The sequence below is a fragment of the Lynx rufus genome, unplaced genomic scaffold (assembly GCF_022079265.1).
Source record: "Lynx rufus isolate CCGP_SWC_20201006 ecotype Redwood Valley unplaced genomic scaffold, mLynRuf1.p SCAF_10, whole genome shotgun sequence".
In the NCBI taxonomy this organism is placed as follows: Eukaryota; Metazoa; Chordata; class Mammalia; order Carnivora; family Felidae; genus Lynx; species Lynx rufus.
In genome coordinates this window covers 6,064,832-6,084,350 of record NW_025814824.1, presented here as the reverse complement: position 1 = coordinate 6,084,350, position 19,519 = coordinate 6,064,832, and the positions used below count along the sequence as shown (strand labels likewise).

Genomic DNA, 19,519 nt, shown 5'->3' with positions numbered 1-19,519 from the left:
GTTTTGTGCAGCAGTGTTTTTACTATGATTCTGAGATATTAAAATAAGGAAACAGCAACAAATAATATTTATAGTGCTTATTGAGTGCCAGGCACTCTGCCAGATGCTGTGCTATTAATCTTTGCAGTGGTGAGATTCAAGGAGATAGGTACTATTACATTTATTTTAAAGATGCAGAAACTGAAGCACAGGAGAAATTAAATAGTTTGTCCAAGCTTATAAAACTAGTAAGTGGCTGAGCCAGTTTTTGAACCTTGCATTTAGACGTGAGAGCCTATATCGTTAGCCACCATATTGTATTCCTTGTTAGGATATGTGGGCTGGATAGACTTTTTTGAGCTGGCCGGGGAACCTAATCACCATGTATAATGAGTTTTCCTGTAGAAACACAAGAACTCCAGTAAACAAGTTAACATTTCAGCTACTGAAACAGAATCTTTTTATGTTTATTTATTTGGAGAAGGAGAGTGAGTGAGCGAGCATGAGCAGGGAAGGGACAGAGAGAGAGAATCCCAGGCAGGCTTCACGCTGTGAGTGCAGAGCCTGACTCAGGGCTCCATCCCATGAACTGTGAGATCATGACCTGAGCTGAAATCAAGAGCCAGACGCTTAACCAACTGAGTCACCCAGGTGCCTCTTTAAAAGTTGGTGACTCCAGTTTAAAAAAAAAGGGGCGGGCAATGGATTTGAATAGGTATTTCTCTAAAGACGATTTACAGATGGCCAATAAACTCATGAAAGGATACTCAACAGGATTTAGTCATTAGGGAAAAATGTTAATCAAAAGCACAAGGTACCACTTCACACCCACTAAAATGGCTACAATAAAAAAGACAGTAACAATTGTTGGTAAGGATGTAGAGAAATTAGAACCTTCATCATGAACTGCTGGTAAGAAGACAAAATAAATGGTGGTGCTACTGGGCGAAATTTTGATAGTTCCTCAAAAAGTTAAACATGGAGTTATCATATGACCAAACATTTCCAAGTAATTGTGTTCAAACAGAAAATTATTCCAACACAAATGAACCTCATCTCATCACCACGCTTATCGCAAGACCTGAAAGGTGGAAACAGCCCAAGTGTCTATCAGCAGATGAATGGATAAACACAAGTGGTATGTCCACACAAGGGAAGATCATTCAGTCATAAAAGGGATGCAGTACCAGTACATGCTACAGTGTGGATTAACCCCAGCATACTGTGTGAAGTGAAGCAAGCCAGACATGAAAAGCCACATACTGATTGATTTTGCTTCTATGAAATCTCCAGAATAGGCAAATACATAGAGTTAGAAAGTAGATTATTGGTTGCTTAGAGCTGGGAGAAGGAGAAAATGAAGAATGACTGCTAATAGGCAGAGTTTCTTACTGGAATGATTTTTTTTTTTTTTAATTTTTTTCAACGTTTTTTTATTTATTTTTGGGACAGAGAGAGACAGAGCATGAACGGGGGAGGGGCAGAGAGAGAGGGAGACACAGAATCGGAAACAGGCTCCAGGCTCCGAGCCATCAGCCCAGAGCCTGACGTGGGGCTTGAACTCACGGACCGCGAGATCGTGACCTGGCTGAAGTCAGACGCTTAACTGACTGCGCCACCCAGGTGCCCCTGGAATGATTTTTTAAAATGCTCTGGAATAGTGATGATGATTGAACAAGTCTGTATATGTACTCGAAACCAGTAAAGTATACACTGTGAAAAGTAAACAGACTTAAATAATGGTGATGACATGTAATGGTGATGACATGTAGCTTATCACACATACTGTATATCTAAAACTACTTGAGGGGCACCTGCGTGGCTCCGTTGGTTAAGCCTCCGGCTTCGGCCCAGGTCATAATCTCACAGTTTGTGAGTTTGAGCCCCACGTCGGGCTCTGTGCTGAGAGCCCAGAGCCTGGAGCCTGCTTCAGATTCTGTGTCGCCTTCTCTGTCTGCCCCTCCCCTGCTCATGTTTTGTCTCTCCCTTTCTCTCTCTCTCTCTCTCTCTCTCTCTTTCTTTTCTTTTCTTTTCCTTTTCTTTTCCTTTTCTTTTCCTTTTCTTTTCCTTTTCTTTTCCTTCCTTCCTTCCTTCCTTCCTTCCTTCCTTCCTTCCTTCCTTCCTTTCTTTTTCTTTCTCTCCCCCCCCAAAAGTAAGTACACATTAAAAATAAATAAATAAATAAACTACTTGAAAAGTATGGAATAGAATTACCTGAAGGCTGGTATAAGGAATTCTTGGTACTGTGTGATAACCTAGGGCAAAGATGAATTGCTTAATCAAATAAGCTTGGGAGGCATTACATACTGAATGCTATTAAAGATTTACAGGGTACATCAGCCATTAAAAATTTGCTAAAACTCTATAGTGAAGAAACTTGTTGAACTTTAATACAGCATTTTTGAAACAATTGGTCTCCAGCCCTTTAAATAATCACCCGTTCTGCAGACCCTATGTCAGTATATCCAGTATGGAAACCAGTAGCCACAGGTTATTACAGTTTTTAACTTATTAAGAATTAAGTAAAATAGGGGCACCTATTTGGAATGTTGGACTCTTGATTTTGGCTCAGGTAATGATTCCATGGTCGTGGGATTGAGCCCCATGTTGGGCCCTCTCCCTCTCTCCCCCTCCCTCCTCCTCCCCCCTCCCTCCTCCTCCCCCCTCCCTCCTTCTCCCCCCTCCCTCCTTCTCCCCCCTCCCTCCTTCTCCCCCCTCTCCTTCTCCCCCCTCTCCTTCTCCCCCCTCTCCTTCTCCCCCCTCTCCTTCTCCCCCCTCTCCTTCTCCCCCCTCTCCTTCTCCCCCCTCTCCTTCTCCCCCTCCCTCCTTCTCCCCCTCTCTCCTTCCCCCCTCTCCTTCCCCTGCCCTTCTTCTCCCCCCCTCCTTCTCCCCCCTTCTTCTCCCCCCTCTCCTCCTCCCCCCTCTCCTCCTCCCCCCTCCTCCTCCCCCCTCTCCTCCTCCCCCCTCCTCCTCCCCCCTCTCCTCCTTCCCCCTCTCCTCCTCCCCCCCTCCTCCTCCCCCCCTCCTCCTCCCCCCCTCCTCCTCTCCCCTCCTCCTCCCCTCCTCCTCCCCCCTCTCCTCCTCCCCCCTCCCTTCCTCCCCCCTCCCTTTCTCCCCCCTCTTCCTCCTTCCTCCCCCCCCCTCCTTCTCTCCTCTCTCCTTCTACCCCCCTCTCCTCCCCCCTCTCCTTCTCCCCCCCTCCTCCACCCCCCTCCTTCTCCCCCTCTCCTTCTCCCCCCTCTCCTTCTCCCCCCTCTCCTTCTCCCCCCTCTCCTTCTCCCCCCTCTCCTTCTCCCCCTCTCCTTCTCCCCCCTCTCCTTCTCCCCCCTCTCCTTCTCCCCCCCTCCTCCCCCTCCTCCTCCCCCTCCTCCCCCTCCTCCCCCTCCTCCCCCTCTCCCCCTCCTCCCCCTCTCCCCCTCTCCCCTTCTCCCCCTCTCCCCTTCTCCCCCTCTCCCCTTCTCCCCTTCTCCCCTTCTCCCCCTCTCCCCTTCTCCCCCTCTCCCCCTCTCCCCCTCTCCCCCTCTCCCCCTCTCCCCCTCTCCCCTCCCCTGCTCCTCTATCCTGCTTGTGCTTTCTCTCTCTCAAAAAGAAAAAAAGAAGTAAAATAAAATGTTACACTAATCGTATTTCAAGTGCTGAGTGGTTATGTGTGAGTAGTGTGTACTACATTGGATAGTGTAGATAAAAACATTTCTTTCAGGGTGCCTGGGTGGCTTAGCCAGCCTAGCTTCCGACTCTTGGTTTCCACACAGGTCACGATCTCACAGTTTGTGAATTCAAGCCCTGCGTTGGGCTCTGTGCTGACAGTGTGGAGCCTGCTTAGGATTTCTCTGCCCGTCTGCAGCTTGCTTTCTCTCAAAAAATAAATAAGCATAAAAAAATTAAAACCACGTTTCTCTCATTGCAGATACTGTACTAATGCTCTGAGATCATACAGTATGACCTACAGTCATAGGTTGTTTTTATTTGCTTTTAGTACCCCACTTCTCAGTTATTATGGAACATTTACAAAGAATGTTATGGGTTGAATCATGTTCTCCTAAAACGATGTGTTGAAATCCTGTCCCTCAGTACCAGAATGTGACTTTATTTGGAAATCGGTCTTTTTAAATTTTTTAAATTAAAGAAAAATTTTTTAAGTTGGTTTATTTTGAGAGAGAAAGACAGCAGGGGAGGGCAGAGAGAGAGGGAGAGAGAAAATCCCAAGCAGGTTCTGTGCTGTCGGCACAGAGCCTGATGCAGGGCTCAATTTCACGAACTGAGATCCTGACCTGAGCGGAAAGCAAGAGTCGTCGGACACTTAACCCAGAAATCAGGTCTTTATAGAGTGATCATGTTAAAATGAGGTTGTTAGGGTAGGCCCTAATCTGATATGACACCGTCCTTATAAAAGGGGGATATTTGAACACAAAATAGACCTGCACACAGGGAAGGCTGTGTGAAGACACACAGGGAGAAGATTGGCCATGTGACTGGAGTGATGGACCTACAAGCCAAGGGTTGTCGCAAACACAGGGGTAGGAGAGGTGAGGAAGGACTTTCCTCTCTAGCTGTCAAAGCCCTGCTGACACCTTGATTCAAGTTTCTGTTGTTTCAAGCCACCCGGTTTTTGGTATTTGTAACAGCAACCCTAGGAAGCCTACACAGAACTTCCTAAATAGTTACATAATCTCTAATGAACTAATTTTGAAAACAGTGTCCTATAAAATTTAAAAGATAAGTCTGGAGTCTTTTACAGATATGTATTCGCCGGTACAGCTATGATAATTAATCTTTAAAAATTAACCAAAAGTTCTGGAAAGCCTGTGAACATCATAGATTTGCAATTCTGTCAAGAACATAAATGTACCATACTTCTCTTCGTTTAATAGCAACAGTGCTGGTTGTATTTGTCAAGTTTTAAATTTACACTGTGCATTGAATTGGACTTTGTATGGACAGAGACGCCCTCCCCTCAACGTTTCTCATTTTGGAATTAATTTTCTTTTTAATCAGAAAAAATTCATAACTTATTTTTCTAAGTTCAGCGGTTTTTATTAACAGGAAGATAAATAAGTTGTGGTATATTCAGTACAAAAATGAATGGATTACAGAGGAGCAGGGATATAATCACAAAATTGAAGATAGTGATTAGATCTTGGAGAGTTACAGGTGCATTTTATTAGGCAAGGGAACTCAGGGCCTTCAAATTACGGATAGTGAATCATTTAGCTGGATGATGGGTTTGTCAGTGTTCATTTTATCCTTTATACGTTATATATGCTTTACATTAGGTATTGAAATCAGTCTGAAATCAGCAGTCTGTGGAAAGAACTATTTGAAGTAGTGGATTACTGAGAATTTATACATTTAGTTATTCTTCACGTATACTCAAGGAATATAAAACAGACTATTAGTTGTTATAACACAATTATTAAGAATCTGTTTTAATAGCATGAAATTTTACACAAAAAGATTCATGCATAATCTTGGGACCCCTGGGTGCCTGGGTGGCTTAGTCTGTTAAGTGTCCGACTCTTGATCCAGCCCAGGTCTTGTTCTCTGGGTGGTGAGTTCAAGTCCTGTTCTGGGCATGAAGCCTACTTAAAAAAAAACCACACACACACAAAACCTCTGGACCCTGTTTTCAGTATTGTCATGGGTTATAAGGAAGTACCTAGTAGACTTCTTTATGAATACATGTATTTAGAAACAAGCAGTACCATTAGGACTAAAATTGCTGCCTAGATTTTCTTTTTTTTAATAAAGCAAATAGGAGACCTTTAAACCTGTTGGTTTCTGCTGTTTACAGAGTTAAAGTAGTACTTACTAACACAGTCTGTGCAAAATGTCAGTCACCAGAGGAGAGGGGAGACTTAAGACCAATTTGTTATCTGCTTCATACAAAAACTTAGTTTGGGGCGCCTGGGTGGCTCAGTCGGTGAAGAATTGACTTTGACTCATGATCCCATGGTTTGTGGGTTTGAGCCCCGTGTCAGGCTCTGTGCTGGCAGCTCAGAGCCTGGAGCCTGCTTCAGGTTCTATGTCTCCTCTCTCTGCCCCTCCCGACTCGCACTCTCTCAAAAATAAACAAGCATTAAAAACAATTTAAAAAACAAAAAAAAAAGTAGTTTGATAAGCCGTTTTAATATAGGTGCAAGCAGAGTAAAAACCTCAGGTTTAGTATGTGAGCTGACTCCCAAATTAGAGAAGTACTCATTTTTAGAAATTTGAACAGCTTATAAAATCTATATTGAAATACTAAGAAATAAAAAATTAGTAAATGCTAAAACATACTATGATTTTGAGTTAGTGATTAAATATTATCTCTGTTCAACTCTGACTTTTACATTTATTAAATCCGTTGGCAATTATTGCTGATTATAACAATCAAAACCTTCTTTAAAATCTCATTTTCTGATTGAGTTGGTTAATGTCTCCTTTGTCGCCAGCATTAAAAAAAAATCTTTCACATAAACAGGTCAAAGATACCAAAATCATTAAAAATAAATACAGGGAAACCGTTCATTCTAACTTGTATCTTTTTTTTTTTTTTTTTAACGTTTATTTATTTTTGAGACAGAGAGAGAACATGAACGGGAGAGGGCAGAGAGAGAGCGAGACACAGAATCTGAAACAGGCTCCAGGCTCTGAGCTGTCAGCACAGAGCCTGATGTGGGGCTCAACTCACGGGCCGCGAGATCATGACCTGAGCCGAAGTTGGACGCTCAACCGACTGAGCCACCCAGGCGCCCCTCTAACTTGTATCTTAATGTGTATGTATTTTAGATGCTAAACAAACTACAACCAGTTTTTCTTTTTTTCTTTTCTGCATAGTTTAGGCTTCTTTTCTAGGCTTTTGCAATCGATTGTAAATAGGTATCCCTAATTATGTTTTTTTCCCCCTTAATCCGTTTTTAAAAAGACCATCCAAGATAACTTGTTTCCAACTTTTTAAAAAACTCTTTGAGATATAATTGATGTGATATAAATTGCACGTTTACAGTGTAAATTTGATCAGACTTGACCTGTATATGTTACCATAGGCAAACATTTTCCAGAGTCATGATAATGAACATACCCTTCACCCTCAGCTGTTTCCTCTTACCTCTTTGTAATAGCTTCCCACTGCCCTTCATCTCCAGGCATTCGCTCATCTGCTTGCTTTCTCTTGCTATAGATTGGGTCACCTTTTCTAAAGTTTGATATAAATGGAATCGTACAGTAAGTACGTACTTGTTTTCGCTGTTCTTGTGTGGCTTTCATTTAGCATAATTATAAGGAAGAATTTAACGTTGGTACAGTATTATTAACTAAAATACAGATGTCATTGAAATTTTCCTTAATTTTTCTGCTGGTGTTCTCTTTCTGTTCTAGACTTCTGTATGTCACGTTGCACGTGATTGTTATTCTCAGTCTCTTCATTCTGTAATATTTCCTAAGTTTTTTCTTCTCCTTTATGACCTCTTGATCTTTTTGAAGAGTACTGATCAGTTATTTAATAGTTGGTGTCTGCCAGATTTCTCCACTGTAAAAAGTTACTGTCTTTTGTAGTTAAAAAGCAACTTGGGGGACATCTGTGCATATCCTGTTTTTTCCTGATACTTGCTTACTGATTTTAGCATCCATCACTGGATCTTGCCTGCAACTGTTGTTATGTGGTGTTTACCTAAGGGTATTTCTCAGTGTCCTTTTAACTTGTACATTTAATAATTGGAATTGTAATGTAGGGAAGAGCAATCTCTTTGCATTCATTTAGTTATTTATCTCTATATGGTTTCATAGATACTTGTGTGTGAAAATCCGGTACTGTAATTACTTTGTTTGAATTTTTTGCCGCCTTTAAAAAGTTCGTGGTTTACTTAATTTTAGAACTTATTTGTATGTCCCGGGAACAAGTCATTGATACAGAAATGTGATTTGCAAATTTTTTTCTAGTCTGTGGTAATTTTTTAAATTATTTTTTTAGCAATATCTTTTGAAGAGAAACATTTTTTGTAAGGACCAATTTATCAATTTTATTATTTTTATGTTGTGAATCATAATTTTTATATTTTATCTAAGTAGTTACTTACTTCAAGGCCACAGAAGATTTTCTCCTGTATTCCTCAACTTTTATGGATCAAGTTTTATGTAAGTTTCTAATGCCTCATGAGTTAATCTTTTTATATGGCACAAAGTATGGATTGGCATTCTTTTCTTCATGTGGCTGTTTCAGCACCATTTGTTGAACTGATCCTCCCCTCAGTGAATTGACTTTGCATCTTCTATTTCCCTTCTCTGTTTCTGGACTCTGTTTCAATGATTCTCTTTCGCTGATCTGTTTGTTTTGATGCTAATACCACAGTCTTGATTACTGTGACTTTATAATAGATCTTCAATTCAGGTAGCATAAGTTCTCTGTGTCCTTTTTAAAAGTTGATTTGCTATTCTAATTTCTTTTTCAGACTCAGGCATCACTTCTAGATTGTTAAATTTCTAGTGGTTTCCCCAATTACATTTCTTCTCTTCATCCGTTGTAAATACTATCCAAGGTACTTTTGGTTTTGATTTTGAAACAGTTTAAAAACTTTATTGATAAGGGTTCAGATTCCACACTACGACTTATTTTTAAGAAACTACCCATTGTAGGGGTGCCTGGGTGGCTCAGTCATTTAAGTGTCTGACTCTTGATTTTGGCTCAGGTCATGATCTTGCAGTTTGATGGAGTCCCACATTGGGCTCTACACTGACAGCATGGAGCCTGCTTGGGATCCTCTCTCTTCCTCTCTCCACCTCTCTCCTGCTCGTGCTCACTCGTGTGTGTACGTGTGCTCTTTCTCTAAATAAATAAACTTAAAATATTTTTTTAAATGTATAAAAAATAATAATAAAAGAAACTACTCCTTGTCAAGTTTTGGTGTAATATCAAAGAATATTTACGATTATTTAAAAAGTGCAACTATAAATGTGTAAGATTGCATTTTTTTTGCATACTCGAATTAAAATAACATGTCACGACAGACAGAAGTAGCTGGGAGAATGAATCCAGCTGGATGTAGTCTATTATACTAGACTTTAAAGAGCTTGGTAAAATAGTACCAGTGTTTATCTTTTTGATTTAGAAATAAAATTATTCAAAAATATGATTGTTAATATGCAAATTTTATCTTACTGTGATGCAAGCACTTGAGATCTTCCCTTTATAAATTTTAAGTGTATAATGCAGTGTTGTTAGCTATGGGTACAGTGTTGTACAGCAGATCTCTATAACTTACTCAGCTTGCTTAACTGAAACTTTATGTCCTTGATTGGCAACTCCCCATTTTCCTCTCCTCAGCTTCCTGCAGCCACCATTTCTCTTTGGCACTATGAATTTAACTATTTTAGATACCCCATATAACTGGAATCATGTATTCTTTGTCCTTCTGTGACTATCTTTTTCCACTTAGTAAATGTCCTCAAGAGTCATACATGTTGTTGCATATTGTAGAATTCCCTTCTTTTTAAAAAAAGCTGAATAATATTTGTTACATGGATATGCCACGTTTTCTTTATTCATTCATCAGACAATGACATTTGGGTTGTTTCCATATCTTAGTTCTTTTGATAAATACTGAGGAGCAGGATTGCTGAATCAGATGATAGTTGTATTTTTAATTTTTTGAGGAACCTCTGTTTGCCATATTGGCTGCACCATGTTACATTTCCCTCATCAGTGTGCCAGGGGTTCCATTTTCCCCACATCTTTGCCAACACTTGGTGTTTTGCTTTTGTTTTGATAATGGCCTTTCTGATAGGTGTGAAGATATATCTTACACAATGGTTTTGATTTCCATTTCCCTGATGGTGATTAGTGACATTGAACGTCTTTTTATACCTGTCAGTCATTTGTATATCTTCCTTGGATAAACGTCTATTATTCAAGTCTTTAAATCAGGTATTGCTTTTTTTTGCTATTGAGTTATAGGAGTTCCTTCCATATTTTGGAAATTAACCCATTGTCAGATATATGGTTTGCAGATACTTTCTCCCCATTCTGTAGGTTGCCTTTCTACTTTGTTGATGCTTCCTTTGTAGAAGATTTTTAGTTTGATGTAGCCCCACTTGGCTATGTTGCCTTTTTGTTGCATATTCTTTTATTTCTATATCCATGAAATCATTGCCAAGGCCAGTGTCATTAAGCTTTTCTCTGATTCTAGGAGTTTTATAGTTTCAGGAGGGAACTTTAAGTCTTTAATCTATTTTGAATTGATTTTTGTGTATGGTATTAGATAAAGGTCCAATTTTGTGCATGTGGCTATTTAGTTTTTCCAGCACCAGTTGTTAATGAGACTGTACTTTTTCCATTGTGTATACTTAGAGCCCCCCCCACGCTCCCCCACTTTTTTTTTTTTTTAAAGGGGCATCTGGGTAGCTCAGTGGTTAAATGTCCAACTTCGGCTCAGGTCATGATCTCGCAGTTTGTGGGTTTGAGCCCCGAGTAGGGCTCTATGCTGACAGCTCTGGTGGAGCCTGGAGCCTGCTTCGGATTCTTAGTGTCTCCATCTCTCTCTATGCTTCTCCCCCACTCTTGCACTGTCAGCACCGAGCCTGATTCTGGGCTCCATCTCACAAACCCTGAGATCATGACCTGAGTCAAAATCAAGAGTCAGATGCTTAATGGACTGAGCCACCCAGGGGCCCCTCTACTTAGACCCCTTGTGAAAGACCCCTTGACCTGTTCGTGGGGATTTATTTCTAGCCTGTCTACTCTGTTTCATTGGCCTATGTTTGTCTTTTTTAAAAATGTTTATTCTTGAGAGACAGAGTGTGAGCGGGGGAGGGGCAGAGAGAGAGGGAGACACAGAATCCAAACCAGGCTCCAGGGCTCTGAGCTGTCAGCACAGAGACCTACCTTTGGCTCGACTTCATGAACTGCAAGATCATGACCTTAGCCGAAGTTGGATGCCCAAACGACTGAGCCGCCCAGGCACCCCCATTGCCCTATGTTTGTCTTTATGCCAGTACCTTACTGTTTGATTAATGTAGTTTTGTAGTATATTTAGAAATCAAGAAGTGCGATGCCAGTGGCTTGGTTCTTTCTCATAATTGATTTGGCTATTTGTGGTTCCATGTGAATTTTAGAGTTTTTTGTGATTCCATATGAAGTTTAGAATTTTTTTCTAGTTCAGTAAAAAGTGCTATTCTGACTTTGATAGGGATTGCATTGATTTGGAGATTGCTTTAGGTATCAGAGACATTTTAACATTTAACAATAAATAAGATTGTTTTCCTAATTTCTGTTTTCAGATGGCTCATAGAAATTGATTTTTGTATGTTGATATTGTATCCTAAAACTTGACTGAATTCTTTTATTAGCTTTTAGTTTATTTTTTTTAAGTTTATTTAATTTTTTTGAGAGAGAGAGAGAGAGGGAGAGGGAACACGTGTATGCACACACACATAAGCAGGGGGTGAGTGCTGAGCCCAACATGGGGCTCAGTCCTACAAAGCATGAGATCATGACCCCAGCTGAAACCAAGAGTAGGATGCTTAACTGACTGAGCCACCCAGGCGTCCTGCTATTAGTTTCTTTTTAAGGGAATCTTTAGTGTTTTCTATATATAAGATGATATTGTTTGCAAAGAGAGTTTTACTTCTTCCCTTCTGATGTGGATTTTTTCATTTATCTTGCCTAATTCCTCTGGCTACGACTTCTAGTACTATGTTGAATAGAGGTGGTAAGAGTAGGCATCCTGGACGTGTTCCTGATCTCAGAGGAGAATCTTCCAATTTTTCACTGTTCAGTATGATTTAGTTATAGATCTTAAATGGCCTTATTAATGTTTGAGGTACTTTGCATTTTTATTTGTAGTTTACAAGTTTTTCTTCTGAAAGAGTGTTGGATTTTGTCACATACTTATTCACTTATTGAGATGATTTTGTGGGTTTTTTATCCTTTATTCTTACAATGCAGTGTATCACATTAATTGATTTTTATATGTTGACCCATCCTTGCATCCCAAGAATAAGTCAAACTTGCTTGTGGTGTATAATTTTTTTTTTTTACTATGGTGTTGAATTCACTTTTCAAGTATTTCACTGAGTATTTTTGCATCTGTATTCAGAGATAGTGACTTAGGATTTTTTTTTTTCCCAGTAGTGCCTTCATCTGGTATTTTGTATCAGTTTGAAAGTGTTCTTGCTGATTCAGTAGTTTGAGAAGAATTGGATTTAATTTTTCGTTAAATGTTTGGCAGAATTTGACAGTGAAGCCATCAGGTCCTGGACTTTACTTTGTTGGGAGGTTGCATGCTAGTTGCAGGTCTATTCAGCTTTTCTGGTTCTTCATGATTCAGTCTTGATAGGTTGTATATTTCTAGGGCTTTTCCCACTTTGTCTATGTTGTCCACAGCTGGCATACAGTTGTTTGTAGTTATCTTTGTGATCTTTTGTATGTTTGTGTTATCAGTTGTAATGTCTCCTTTTTTATTTCTTTGAGTTGATTTCGAGCTTTTTTTTTTTTTTTTACCTTAGTCTAGCTGAAGATTTGTCAATTTTATCTTCAGAAAACTTACTTTTTCCTCTTTTTACTGTTCTCTATTTCACTTATTTCTGCTCTAATCTTTATTATTTTCTTTCTTCTGTAGATTTTGGACTTAGTTTGTTCTTCTAGATCCTTGAGGTATTTAAAATTAGGTTGATTTTAGATCTTCTGTTTTAAGGTAGACGTTTATCGCTTATAAACTTCTTAGTACTGCTTTTGCTGTATCCCATAAGTTTTGTTATGTTGTGCTTTAGGTTTTGTTTCTATATATATACTTTTTAAAATTTTTAATGTTTGTTTATTTTTGAGAGAGAAACAGAGCATGAATAGGGGAGGGGCAGAGAGAAAGGGAGACAGAATCTGAAGCAGGCTCCAGGCTCTGAGCTGTCAACACAGAGCCCGACATGTGGCTCGAATGCACAAACCATGAGATCATGACCTGAACTGAAGTTGGACGCTTATCCAACTAAGCCACCCAGGTGGTGCCCCTCAAAATGTTTTCTAATTTCCTTTTTGATCTCTTCTTTGACCCATTTGTTGTTTAAGAGTGTGTTTATTCCCCCCCCCCTTTTTTTTTGCTATTTAGTTTCATTCCATTGTGGTCAGAGAAGATAGTTGGTATGATTTCAAGACCTAACATGTGATCTGTTCTGGTGAATGTTCTGTGTACACTTAAGAAGAATGTGTATTCTTCTATTTGCAGAAAGTTCTGTATGTATGTGTTAGCTTCATTTGATCTGTAGTGTTGTTCAAATCTTCAGTTTCTTCATAGATTGTGTCTCAGTGTTCTATTACTGAAAGTGAGATATTGAAGTACCCTACTATTTTATTGCTGTTTACTTCCTTATTCACTTTTGCAAATATTTGCTTTATTTAGATGCTCTGGTGTTACACCTAATATACTACTCTGTGTGTGTGTGTGTGTGTGTGTGTGTGTGTGTGTGTGTATGTGTTTATAATTATTAGGTATTTCTGGTGAATTTATTCTTTTTTCATTGTACAGTGTCTTTTTCCCCTTTTGACACTTTGACTTAAGACAGTTTTGTCTGATGTAAGCTGTAGTCTCCTGTGCTCTCTTTAAGGTTACCATTTGCATGGAGTATCTTTTTCTATCCTGTCACTTTCAGCTTATGTATGTGCTTAAATCTAAAGTGATTTCTGGTAAGGAGGTCTAGTGGTGTTAAACTACCTTGGCTTTTGTTTGTTTAGGAAAAATATTATCTTCATTTTTTTTTTAATGTTTATTTTGAGAGAGAGAGTGTGCACATGGGTGGGGAGGGGCGGGGGGGGGAAGAGAGAGAGAGAAAGAGAAAAAGAAAGAATATCCCAAGAAGACTCCATGCTGTCAGCACAAAACCTGACGTGCGTGTCAGTCCCATGAACTGTGAGATCATGACCCAAGCCGAAACCAAGAGTTGGACACTTAACCATTTGAGCCACCCAGGCTCCTGTGTCCTTCATTTTTGAAGGACACTATTGCTGGATATAGTATTTTTACTTGGCAGCTTTTTTCTTTCAGCTTTTTGAGTATATCATCCCACATTCTTCTGGCCTGCAAGATTTCTGCTGAGAAACCCACTGATAGTCTAATGGGGGTTCTTATACATGACAGGTTACCTTTTTCTTATGTTTTCAAAATTCTCACTGCTTTTACTTTTGACAGTTTGATTGTAATTTTTCTCCTTGTATATTTCTTTGAGTTCCTCTTTGGGTTTCTTTGGGCTTCTTGGATCTGTATGTCCATTTCCTTCCTCAGATTTGGGAATTTTTCAGACATTGTTTTCTTGAATAAACTTTCAGGTAATTTTTCTTTCTTTTCTCCTGCTGTGCATATATTGGTCTGTTTTTAGTGTCCCATAAGTTCCTGAAGCTTTCTGCATTCTTTCTCATTTTTTTTCTTATTGGTCTTGTGATGGAATGATTTCCAGTGACCTTTATTAGAATTTGCTAATCCTTTCTTCTGCTTGATTTAGTTTTATGTTGAGCCTCTCTCATGAATTTTTATTTCAGTTATTTTCTTCAGCTTCATACTTCTGTTTGATACTTTTGTATATTTTCTGTCGCTAGTTGCAATCCTCAGTTGGCTCATTTGTTGTTGTTCCAGTCTCAGTGAGCATCTTTATGATGGTTATTTTGAATTATTTTTCTGGTAAATCATAGAGCTGTGTTTCATTAGGGTCTCCGTCTGGAGATTTATCTTCTTTCCTTTGTTTGGAACACATTAACTTGTTTCTTCATCTTCCTTGACTCTCTGTGTTGGTGTGTGTGCATTAGACAAAACAGTCACCTCTCCCAGTCTTCGTGGAATGGTCTCCTATGTTCAAAGACTGCCGTCCCCCCAGTCCACCCTGGCCAGAGATTCTGGTGGCCTCTCAAACCTTCATGCTAGTCCAACACGCTTCTTTTGTTTTCTGTGCTTCCCAAGTGTCTAGGGTATGCTGAATCCCCTCAGTGCACTGTAACAAATGGACTGAAGCCATTCCCCAGTCATCCTTCAGAAAAGTTGAATTGCCGTAAGCTCCATCCAACTGTTTCTGTCCATAGGGAGAAGGTGGAAGTTGTTTTTTTGGTTGTTGTTGTTTCTTTCGTTTTGTTTTTTCATCCACTTAATCTTTGCTGAGTCAAGGGAAGGGCTGTGGCAACTCCCGGACCAAACTCTGTCTCTGTTCTCCTGACCTCCCTGGTGGCTAGATTATGCCAGGTTTCATCACGGCCTCAAGACAGACCCTCTTCCCTCCCTTTGGACAGCCCCCAGAAGAGTTGGGGCACTGGACTTGAGGACTCTTTCCCTTCCCAAGAAGAAGCTGGAGGTGGAGGGTTTATCCTGTGTTGGGGTAGGTGTTCTGGTGGGTGTAGGGGTTTGGGCATCCCAAATCTCCCTACCAGTTTTGATGAGTCTGATTCTGTATTTATCTAGCCTTCAGGTGCCTTTCAGTTACTTTCTAGATTTCTCGCCATAGGGAATTTTTGTTTGAATTTTTTGCTGAATTTATGTGTTTGTGGGGTGAAGGAGAGTCCGGGGTTTCCTACTCTCTCATCTTGCTGATGTCACTTCTCCCAAGGTACTGATTTTTAACTTTTAATTGATACTTGAAGTACAAACAACTGATGTCTAACAGTTTTAATGTATTTGGAATATCGCTAGCTTCTTGGAAACATTTGTATTTTGCTTTTAGGGATGAAAAAAAAAGTTTTAAGGGAATGGTGTATGTAACACTATGTTCCAAAGGCTAAAGTAAAAGAAGCTAGCTATAAAAACTGTATTCTAGTTGGTAAATTTATTTACTGTAGGAAAATACTTAGCAGTTCCAAACTACTCTAGTGTACAGTAGAATTTAACAAAGAACTAAATTAATTGAATGAGATGATGACTAGAAAAAAGTTAAAAGTAAGGGAGAAGGCTAGAACTAACCACATTGTGCTTCATTGCACTCCTGTGTTCCTGTCTACAAATATATACATATGTGTATACAGAAAATATAGACATAACATGTTTATTCATATATAGGTTAGTATAGGTATGTATGTTACCTACTGTGTTTGCTGTGAGGATGTAGAAGCAATGATACCCCACTGACAACAAGCATCTTGTTTCCAGATCTTGTTTTTTAAATATTATTCTCTAATAAAAATGGAACAGGTGTCCCTGGAAAAATGGCTGCTTCTAGGACAACAGCAGGAAAAGTATAAGATGACCCTTTGAGGCTTCTTATACTACTGGAAAGTGATATCCTGTTATTCTAGCACCATTTGATGAAAAGACCATGTGTTCTCCTTTGTATTTCCTTTGCCCCTTCGTTGAATGTCACTTGACTGTATTTATGTGAATGTATATCTGGTGGTTTCTATTCTGTTCTATTGAACAGAATATTTTCTATTCTTTGTTTAGTACCACATTGTCTTATTATTGTATCTTTATAGTAAGTCTTGGGGTAGCATCGAGTCCTTCAGCTTAGTTCTTCTCCTTCAGTATTGAGTTGACCATTCTGGTCTTTTGCTTGTCCATGTAAACTTTAGAGTCAGCCTGTTGATGTCTCTAAGATAACTTGCTGTGATTTTGATTTTGATTGTATTGAATCTGTAGTTCAAGTTGTGAAGGACTAACATCTTGACAATATTGGATCTTCCCAACCATGAACTTGGAATATCCTTCCATTTATTTAGTTCTTTTAAAAATCTGTTCATCAGAATTTTGTAGTTTTCCTCATATAGGTTGTATACATATTCTATTAGATTTGTGCCTAAATAAATTTTTTTGGTTGCTAATACAAATGCTATTTTGTTTCTAATTTTGAATTCCACTTGTTCATTGCTGTTGTATGAAAAAGCAATTGATGTGTATATGACCATTGTATTCTGTAACTGTACTAATAATTATTATTTCTGTGTTATTTGTTGTTGGTTCTTTTGGATTTCTATATAGGCAGTCATGTCATATATAAAGAAAGTTGTACTTCCCCCCACCCCAACCTGTGTATCTTTTATTTCCTTTTATTGTCTTACTACATTAGTAAGGACTTCCATTGTGACTTTGAGAAAGAGTGTGAGAGGGAGGTGCCTTTACTTTGTTCTGGATTTTAGTAGGAAAGCTTGTAGTTTCTTACCAGTGAGTATGACATTAGTTATAGGTTCTTTGTAGGTATTCTTTGTCAGATTGAAGAAGTTCCCCTAGTCTTAGTTTACTGAGAGTTTTTATCACGAGCGGGTCCTGGATTTTCTCAAGTTCTCTTCCTGAATTTATTGGTACATTCATGTGTTTTTTCTTCTTTAGCCTGTAGATAGGCAATAGATTACATTAAAAAAATAGATTACATTAATTGGTTTTTGCATTTGTTTTGAAAAATATTTAATGTTTATTTCTGAGACACACACACACACACACACACACACACACACACACACACACACACAGAATCTGTAGCAGGCTCCAGGCTCTGAGCTGTCAGCACAGAGCCTGACGTGGGGCTCGAACTCACAGACTGCAAGATCATGACCTGAGCCGAAGTTGGACACTTAACTGACTGAGCCATCCAGGTGCCCCGTTTTTGCACTTTTTAAAATGTCTACTTATTTTGAGGGAGGGAGGGAAAGAGAGCACTCATGAACAGGGGAGAGGCAGAGAGAGAGGGAGAGAGAGAATCCCAAGCAGGCTCTGTGATGTCAGCATGGAGCCCAACAAGGGGCTTAATCTCATGACTGTGAGATAAAGATCTGAGCTGAAATCCAGAGGTGGGTGCTTAACCGACTGAGCCACCCAGTTGCCCTGATTTTTGCATATTGATCCAGTCTCGAATACCTGGAATAAATCTCACTTGGTTATAGTGTATAATTCTCTTATTTAAAAAATTTTTTTTTCAATATTTATTTATGTTTGAGAGAGACAGAGCGTGAGTGGGGGAGGGGCAGAGAGAGAGGGAGACACAGAATCTGAAACAGGCTCCAGGCTCTGAGCTGTCAGCACAGAGCCCGACATGGGCCTCCAACTCAGGAACCATGAGATCATGACCTGAGCCAAAGTCGAATGCTTAACTGGCTGAGCCACCCAGGTTCACCATTGTGTATAATTCTTTTTAAACACTGTTAGGTTAGATTTGCGAATGTTTTGCTGATAATTTTTCAGCTGTGTTCATGAGAGATTTTGGTCTGCTGTTTTGCATTATTGTAATATTTTTGTTTGGTTTAGTTATTCGGCCAATTCTGACCTTATAGAGTTAGGAAGTATTCTCTGTGCTTCTGTCTTCTGGAATAGATTGTAGAGAATTTGTGTAATTTCCTAAATGTTTGATAGAATTAACCAGTGAACCCATCTGGGCCTGTTTCTTTTTGTTTTTGAAGGTGATCAGTAATCAACTCAATAACTTAAATGTGTGTAGTCCTTTTCAGATTGTCTTTCTTTTGGTTCTTTTTAGTTGATTTATTTGGGCTAATTAGGGCTGATGACTTAATATTGTTACCTTTTATACACATTTAGAGTTACTAAAGTATTTTCAGAGTGCTCCATGATAAATTATCTTAAATTTGTTTTGTATGTATTTTTATGGGATAATAATAAAATAAATCTCTTTCCTTCCAGCCTAGTGTGTTAATTGTAACCTACAAGGAACCTGAAAAATCATCTTCTCAGTTTGGATTCTACAAACAAGCTGAATGGAGGCCAGATAGTACCATGATAGCTGTGTCAGTAAGTAGAATTTTCAACTTAATAGTGATTTTTATGAAGTCATTACATTGCATTTAAATTTGATTCTTTTAGATGACTTCCATTTCGTCTTTCCCACCCATTAGCATTTATCTTCTGTGATAGGAATTGCTATACCGATTCTTCTATTCAGGGTACTCTTACAAGTCTTTTTGTGATTCTTCTGCTTCCTCCCTTCCCTAAATTAAGCCTCCCTATTGGCCTCCCTATTTCCTGAGACACACCTATGTGGAAATTAGGACAGCTTGTTACCCTAAGTAGTCGCTAAGTGTTCAGCTGAAAGTAAGGGCTGCACACCTTGTTCTTTTGTCTTTAGTCTTCTTACTTTCCTGTTTTGTCCTGGAAGTTTAATCCAAAATTTTAAAACTTTCATTTCTATTCACACAGTACTCCCAAATTTATGTTTTAAAGGCCTGTCCTCCATCTTTAAGGATGCCTCACAAAAATGATAACCTTTATGTTTTTATGTCAAACTAAATTTTCATATCCATTTCGATCTATTTTTGCATTTCTCCTCTGTTCGATTAGTGTGCTTTGATCTGGTTAATTTTACCCTTTCAATCTATGTTTTGTCATTGTCATCTCTTGGACTGTCATTGTGACCTAGTCCGAATTAGCCATCATATATATATGGTTAATCTTTATTGAGCATCTCCTATGTAAATACTGTGATAACCATTATACGTGGATCATCTCATTTAATTTTAAATCAACAGTTTGAAGTAGATACTGTTATTCTTCGTAGTAAATGAAGTTGTATTGAAGATGTGATTTTTTTTTTTTTTTTTTTTTAGTTTTTATTTATTTATTTTGAAAGAGAGCACTTGCATGCAAGCAGGGGAAGGGCACAGAGA

At 39.0% G+C, this 19,519-nt stretch overlaps 1 protein-coding gene across 7 annotated transcripts in view; it reads left to right on the top strand.

The window, feature by feature from the left end:
- The window catches only part of RIC1 (RIC1 homolog, RAB6A GEF complex partner 1), a 145,353-nt gene that overhangs the window by 21,868 nt on the left and 103,966 nt on the right, over positions 1-19,519 (top strand). For all 7 annotated transcript variants that reach the window (XR_006966037.1, XM_047101189.1, XM_047101209.1 and 4 more), the window contains one exon: positions 18,540-18,647. Coding sequence is in view for 5 of the 7 variants with exons in the window: in XM_047101189.1 (XP_046957145.1) it covers positions 18,540-18,647 (108 nt within the window). In the remaining 2 variants the exon portion in view is untranslated. Of the gene's footprint in view, positions 1-18,539; positions 18,648-19,519 lie in introns of those variants that run through there.